General features: G+C 38.6%; 1 protein-coding gene across 2 annotated transcripts in view; it reads left to right on the plus strand.

Moving 5' to 3' along the window:
- TMEM45A (transmembrane protein 45A) overlaps window positions 1–4335 on the plus strand; it is a 30447-nt gene extending 26112 nt beyond the window's left edge. For both annotated transcript variants that reach the window (XM_058829218.1, XM_058829216.1), the window contains exon 6: window positions 1050–4335. In XM_058829218.1, the coding sequence (XP_058685201.1) occupies window positions 1050–1143 (94 nt within the window). In that variant the 3' untranslated portion in view covers window positions 1144–4335. The remainder of the gene's footprint in view (window positions 1–1049) is intronic.
- Window positions 4336–8380: the final 4045 nt, after the last annotated feature.

An 8380-nucleotide genomic window follows, 5' to 3' on the forward strand; every position in this document is an offset into this window, starting at 1 on the left:
CTTCTCACATAAAAGAAGCTCTAGTAGTATTCCACATTTGTAAATGCATATAAAGTCAGAAGTAGGAGGTTCTTTTTCTTTTCACCTGCAGAACCTTGTCTCCTACTGCTCATCTCTGCTAATTTTAAGTGGCTTAGTGAGCAGGCTTCATGACTTTGAAGATTATTACACAGAATTCCTTGCTAGAAATTTCCTCTGATGAAACCTGATTTCTTTTTCACTAGTAATTTTCACCCCCTAATGTCTAAAGGTAGCCCTTTTCCTCTCTGCCCAGTGCTAATTCTGACAAAATTCCAACTGCAGTGTTAATTTGGCTGTAAAAATGCCTCTGCCATCAGATCACAGAGTGTGATCACCTTCTGTCCACAGGACCTTACACAAACCTTTTCCTGCAGCGTCCTAAACCTGCTTCTCACCCCTTGATTTATCCCCACCATCCTAAGAGCCCTATTTAATCACATTAAATACATAGTTCTTCCAGTCTTGATTTGCACTGAGGTGCCAGTTCTTTTTGTATCTCAGTCTGAAAGGCACCAGCACTCCAGGCTGGGTGACTGGTTTGGGGTATAAAGGAGGGCAGCTCTTGATTGTGGCAGCAATCTCAAGACCCTTCTGATGCTGGGATCAGCGGCTGCTGCAGCACCAGAGGAGGCTGATGATGGTTCACTGGCAGAGCTCCCCTCTGAGGGTAGTTTGGCCAGACTCTCTCTTTCCCACAGCTTTATGGTCCCTTCCCAAGTGAACACAGCGCCTGCACAACACTGAACCTTCTGGAGGGTTCACTGAGGTTTGTTTAAAGTGCTCTGTGATATGTTCATAGGAACTAGTGCTTACTTGTCCAAGACAACATCCTTGTTGTACAGGATGTATCAGTAAAGGCAGCACTTCCTAACCACAGAATGATGGAATGAGTCATCCTAACCCAGTGATGAAATACCGAGTGATGAAGTGATACCGGTGATGAAGAATTTAACAGGATTTTACCACGTGAAAAATGGTCAGATGAGCCTTTGAGTTAGTACTGACAACTTTTCTGTTGTTGTTTCCAGGGCAGTCCGTTCGAAGGTTAAGCAGTCCCAATCCATGGAAATGGGTTTACTGAAAACATCTGAACGAGATCACGAGTCAGAAGAAGAAATTTAGCATGAGTATAGCTTGACCAGTTCACCCACTCCAACCATTAGGCTAATTGATACCTCATTTCTACACATTTTTTTGCCATCTTATTAATTCTTTACTACAACTTGCTTTTCAAATATCAATCCCCTATGATGTCAACATCTAATACACAGTTATATACATATCTTTTTTTTTTGTGAAGGGTAAGCTTGATACGGATTTATGCTGGTTGCACCAATACCTTGCTTCTCACATGCTTCACAGAAAATCAGACTAGTATGAGACAGACTTGGTGTGGATGAGGTGGCACAATGAAATCTGTATGTTTACCTCATTAAAAGCTAAGCAAAATGCTTTTCAGCCACTGCTGGACATAAAGTTTTCATAATTAGGGTGTCTAGGTATGCATGTTGGTTGCCCTGCAAGTACCTGTGGATAAACAACCGTGCAGACCTGGAAAACAGCAGAACAAGATAAAGAAACCACAGTCTTGCAGCTGTCTTTGTTTCTGCTTGTGTGGCTTTAACTTAAACAGAAAAAACTTCTCAATGTGAACACATTGAGAGCTCACTGAAGAGTTTGTAGTGTGCTCACCCCTGCCAGAGACACCACCAAGCCTGCCAGGAGGACCAAAGATGTGTAATGTGATCAAAAACCAGTGTTTCATGTTGTTCATGCTTGTGCCTAGACAGTCCTGTCTCTTTGCTATCCTTTGACTTTGCAAGGCTCTGGAAGTGGCTCTGCCTTCCCTTGGTGCCTGGAACAATTTCTTTTCCAGAAAGGCTGAGGGGTGTCCAGTCAAGCAGCACCTAACTGCAAAACCAGCTTGTTTCCCAGTGTTATTTTCTTTCCTTTGATGGAATTTGGTGGTTTTCTGCAGGACTCAGAGCAGACACATGACCCACCACCTGAGTCAGGAGTGGGTAATTCTGCTCTGTGGGCAGGATGAGAGCGTTTTGCATCCCTTTCCCCGTGTCACCCCCTCAGTCACCAGGCAGCCTGACAGTGCTGCACAGTGAGCTGTGGGAGGGCAGATGTTGCCTTCTCAGTAGCTCCATACCTAGCTACCAACACCAGTGAGGGAATTAAAAAATAACACCACTTTTAATTGCATTTATTTTCTCCGTGAAAACTGGTCTAGTGGAAAGCACAGTGTTCATGGCCAATGGCAGCAAACTGATTGATTAAAAAAGCTAGCTAATAAAATAGTTAGTACCTCAAACGGATCCCAAGATGCAAAAAAATCTTTTCAGGCTTTTTCTAAAACTACTTTACCTTCAATGCAATATAAATATTTACTTCACTTTTAAGATCTACCTTTTATCTCCCCTTTTTTCAAGGAGCACTTTTATTAGCTGTTAATGCTGTATTTTAGTCTGTCAGTTTTGTCAGTGCCTGTCCAAAATCAGTGGTGTTGTTTATTCTGAAGGAGATCATCAGAAAGTACTTTGCTTCTCACAGGCAGGAACAATGCAAATTTCTTCACTGCTTTTCTTGATAAATACATTTAATGCTGTGCAAATGTTAAGGTGCTGTATCTCTAAACTAAAGGGATAACTTAAGCAGGATGGAAAGCACAATAAACTGTCTGAGCTTTTGTATGTCTTCTTAGAAGACTTCAGTTGTTAATTTTTAAAATTATTTTAGATGTTTGCCAAGTATTGTGAAGTAACACCTGTGACCAGGTGTCAGATTATCCAGATGAATCTTCTTTGGAAAGCAAGAGCAGTTGGCTCACGTACATTTCTACATTTAGAAATGTCAAAGAGGAAATTGCACATTGCTAGCCAAAGATCACTGCTTTTCTTAGCAGCCCTTTTTCAATGCCTTTCTCTGAAGGCTCTTGGAGATTTTGGCAAGCTTTAGCAAAGCCTGTTTTTGGACATTCTGGTATTGGTATGGTTTGTCTGTAGCTCTCTGTCTCAGCTTTACAGTGGTCTTTCTACAGAATGAAATAACTCTATTTACTCCACTCTGCAAATCTAAGACTCGAGTTTGCTTACTGTGGTTCCATTAAAATCAGATTTTCTGTAGCAGGAAGATCCATGGCTTCCCTGAGGATCTTGCCAGTTAATTGCAGCAGGGATACATTTGCCAAACGTATCCCTGTTATGATCTTACCCCCACTGCGCTGCATCACTGCTGTCTCTAAATTGTGGGGATTTTTTTAAAGGGCAGATCTTTTTGCCTGTTAGAATGCTTGAGCCACAAAGCTTCTGTAGTGCTGGGCAGAGAAGATGATGGTTGTGCATCCAAGAGAATTTGGGGATTATTACAAGAGTCTGTTGTAATAAACCAAAATCAGCTGATGAATGGGTGAGCTGTGCACATGGAAGGTGTTTAGCCAAATCTCATTTTGAAAGAAGTTCCCTGCTTTTACAGAAGGAAAAAGTGATAGTATTTGAACTCCTTGGCCAGAGAAAGTCTGCCTGACACCGTTCCTCCCCTGGAGGAGCCTGGGGACTCTGACTCCATCCTTACCTGTATTCAGCAGTGGCTATAGAGCTGGGTCTTTGGAGAAAAACTGAGCAGGATTTGGCCTGCTGAGAGGTATCACCTGCACCTCCCTCTGTGTCCCTGCTGTGAATCTCCTGTAAATGATTACAGAATAAGCCCAACACATCTGCTGGTTTTATTTCACCCAGCTTAGCAAAAACACCTCTAGAAAGAAGCCCAAACTGGAGGCTGATGTAGTCTGTGACACAGAACTGGAGAGCAGGCTGTGTGAAAAAGGCTCTCTCCTCTCATTAGAAAATGTGCCATTACATTATCAGCCTTCTCAAAGCCTCAAAGAAACAGTAGTCTTCTGAATTTAATTTTTAATTCTTACAGTACAAGCAAAGTGAGTGTTGTGGTGGGGGTTTGTGCCTGACAAATTTATGGTGCCACAAAGGAAAGAAACACCTTATTTCAGAGTGGGGTTTTGCTACTTGGAACGTCTGTCCCATTCTCCTGTGTTCAAAAGAGATGCCCAGGAACAGTAGGGCACCTACTACAATGAAAAAGATACAGCCTTCATCATTTCACAAGCGACAGGTATTGCCTGAGTTGGATGAGGGGAGGGAAGTCCGACAAGTTTACAAACACCACTCAGAAAAAGAAAGCTGCTTTCAAGAAAATTTAAATTATTTTTTAAATATTGGTGCCTTTGAAAAACTATGGTAGTTTTTACTAGACAAAATACACCTGTAATTTTATTTAAATAAAATAGATTTATTCATGTAAGATGTCTGTCATGTTTTCAGGGGAAAAAATATAACCATTTATGGGACAGGATGGGGTGGGATATACAGGTTACTCTCATAACACATCCAAACATTTGAACAAGTTGCACTTTAATTCAAGAAAGGTCAGTACTACCTTGTCATTAGAAACTGTGATTTTTTTTTATATTCTGTAAACAAATACTTTTTTTGCCTTGTAACCTAACACAGCATGAATGAAGAGCATATATGACAGCAAGGAATTTGAGTCCTCCAGGTTCCTTCATCCTTAAAACTTAGGCACTAAAAAACTTCAGTGGATCAGGTACCTTAATGCCCTCCCAGAAAAAGTTGCAGTTCCTCCAAACTACAGCAGCTGGGGTAGGAGCTGCTGCTACAGAAGTTGATGGAAGAAAACAGAATAGATTTTTATCCAAAAAGGCCTTCAGCATGTGCAGTAGTGGAAGGGAGTCAGGCTCCCAAGGACTAAGCAACAAAGAGCACATCTGTTAAAAGGGAGAAAGACAACTGGAAAACTGCCGGGAAATTTGTCCTTAAAATCTATTCTAGGTACAATATGTGCTTGCTCAAAATATGTGTGAGTAAAAAGCCTGATATTTGTCAAACAAGGAATAACTTGTCCTCAGATGACTTTTTGAAGACTAATTTCTATCTCCTTGCTAGGTAACTGTTGCAGTTCATGGATTACTATATTTGATACACTTCTTAGAATGAAAATACATTTAGAAAAGTAGATAAAAACTGTAATTATAAATACTACAGCAATGCTACTTAGCAATTTAGTTTAGAAAGGAAGCTCTCACCTATAGACTTCTGCCATTTACTGACAAAACATTCTGCCAGAGATGGCACCTAAGAGGTCAATGTAAGGGCACAATAAAGGCATGAAATTGGAGCAGAAATGGTTTTGCCTACGAGCCGTGGTTACCAGCCACTGCCTCCCTGAGGAGGAGCAGGAAGAAATGGAAAGCAGGCTGCAGATCCATACAGCTGAATAGCAATCAAGCATCAAGAAATCACTCCCAGCACTCTGAAGAGCATGGGAGGGGCAGCTGTATTCATGGTATACAGCAGCAAGGTTCTCAGACACATGCTGGGATTTTTATGACTCCTGTGCCACAGGAAACAGCAGTGCCCATCCCCTGCTTCCAGCAGGAATGACAGTAGGAGTGAACGCTTGCACTGCTTTCCTGGAATTTTACTGGCTTGTGACTCGACTCAGATGCAGTTGATACATAAAAAAAGTCAAAGATGGTGTTTACTGCTGGCACCACACTTTGTGCACACTTGGAAAAAAAAAGAAAGGAAATAAGAAATATCTGGCTCTAATTAAAGCTTAAAAGAAATGGAGGAAAGAAGAAACATAGCCAGTCACTCAAGAGCGATTTTATCTCCCTGCAGCTGCATCACAGATATAAATTTGCAAGTGTTAAGGTTCCCTTTCAGTTTGACTATTCGATCATATAAACATGGTTTAATATTTTCATAAATTAAAGTATATTATTTTTTAAGAGGTGTTTGTTCATTTGTGTTGGTTTTGCCATCTGGTGCCTTAGGTAATTTTTTTCTTTGTGTTTTATATAAAGTGTTCATGTGAAGTTAGAAATTCACAATCAGTTTTGCTCACAGTCCTACTGCAACTTCCCAGCAGACAAACTGTCTTCCATTTGCAAAGCTGGGCTTGCAACCCAAAGTTTTGGACTCTTAGTATTTCATATATCTAAACTCAACCTTCTAGTCAAAGATGTCCATGATGATGTTAGTCTTGTCAAGGAAAGAAGCAGGGATGCTTTTTCCATTGAATAGGAGGGGCAGTGTAAGTAATCATGAGAATGAATTACTATTTCTTTCCTATTTTGTCATTTTAAAAAATCTGCAATCATCTATTAGCAAAGGACTCAGACTTGTGATTCAGAAGCTGGGTATGCTTTTAATATACCACAAACCTTAGCTTAGCAAAGCTGGATGGAGCTTAACTTAATGTCGCTGAACTGTTCCGTGCCTCAGTTTCCCCATCTTTAAGATCCTAATTGGATCTGTTTTTTGGTTCTGTTTTGTGTGTAAGGGTCCTGAGTCCTGCTCTGGAATGAGCATCTTCCTGTGCATCTCTTAGATCCAGTTTCACATTCTTACCCCTTTAAACAGCAGAAAAGCAAACATTTAACTGCTGACGGCAGGAGGCTGTAAAGTAATAAACATTTCCAGGGTCCGAAGCACTCTCTGTGAGCAGGATGAAGAGGAGATGTTTCTGTCCAGCTGAGCATTGCTGCTGCTCACACTTTGACAGCAGTGTGAGCTCTGGCCAGCCCCGCAAATCCCTCCAAGCCCGGGGGATGCCCGGGAGCTGGATGTGCCCCCAGCCTCCACCACGGTGTCCTGCCCCACGGAGCCCCGCCTCTGCATCATATTATATTATATTATATTATATTATATTATATTATATTATATTATATTATATTATATTATATTATATTATATTATATTATATTATATTATATTATATTATATTATATTATATTATATTATATTATATTATATTATATTATATTATATTATATTATATTATATTATATTATATTATATTATATTATATTATATTATATTATATTATATTATATTATATTATATTATATCATATTATATTATATTATATCATATTATATTATATCATATCATATTATATTATATCATATCATATCATATCATATTCTATCATATTCTATTCTATCATATTCTATTCTATTCTATTCTATCATATTCTATTCTATCATATTCTATTCTATCATATTCTATTCTATTCTATTCTATTCTATTCTATTCTATTCTATTCTATTCTATTCTATTCTATTCTATTCTATTCTATTCTATCATATTCTATTCTATCATATTCTATTCTATCATATTCTATTCTATTCTATTCTATTCTATTCTATTCTATTCTATTCTATTCTATTCTATTCTATTCTATTCTATCATATCATATCATATCATATCATATCGTATCATATCATATCATATCATATCATATCATATCATATCATATCAATAATTTGATTATATTAAAATATATTAAAATTATATTTAATTATATTATAATAAAGATTAATTATATATTATATTCCATAGCCTTTCCTATGTCCTTAGGAGTTTTCTTCAATACAGAGGATCTTGGTCACCTGACATGAGATATTTTTTATTTTCAGTATGAATATTTTGAATATGAGTATCATTATGAGCACTTTGCAGATTGCCACCAATTAAAATAATAAATGCATGTCTTATATCATCTTGTACTCATCTTTATTCTTGATAAGAGGAAGAACATTGTAACAATCTGTAAGGCATTAAAGAAAGTACTACTGGAGTAGTAGCAGTAGCAGTAGTATCTGATGGCTAGACCATTGTGCTGCATCCCAAGGGACCAGAACCCTTTTTTAGGCTGTGTTTTGTACATCCTTGGCACACCACATCAGCTTATTGAGTCCTGTTTTTTTTAAACTGAGATGGTTACTGTCCCTGCTTACACAATGGGAATGAATCCATTGAATGCTGATGACAAAAAAGACGTGTCTATTCCAACTCATTCTTAAAATAACTCTATTTTCTTCTTCCCTTTGACTGTGTTGACTTTCACCCTGTGCCAGCCAGCACTGCCCCACCCAGGATATGTGCAGATGTACACTCAGGACCAGTCAGTTCCCAAGAGGTAATAGACACACATGTGCCAAAACTCTTTCTTTAGAATGGAAAAGGTTAAATCTTTATCAGTAGACAAGTAGTTAATGGTTTATGACAAGAGTATGATTGTATAATAACCATTTTATGGCATTGCAGACAGCCTGCACTACAATATTCCTTCACTCCACTGGGACAGAATTTTGGTTGGAGTCACCTGTTGTGTAGTGACTGTGACCCTTTGGGCTCTGTACATTTGGCAGCTCCTCAGGTTCAAAGCAGGTAATAGATTATTATTAATATTCTAAATATTAATGCATGACTGCTGACAAACATTATTACATCCCTGTTGCACGCCTCTC

This window comes from Poecile atricapillus, chromosome 1 (genome assembly GCF_030490865.1).
Source record: "Poecile atricapillus isolate bPoeAtr1 chromosome 1, bPoeAtr1.hap1, whole genome shotgun sequence".
Taxonomy (NCBI): Eukaryota; Metazoa; Chordata; class Aves; order Passeriformes; family Paridae; genus Poecile; species Poecile atricapillus.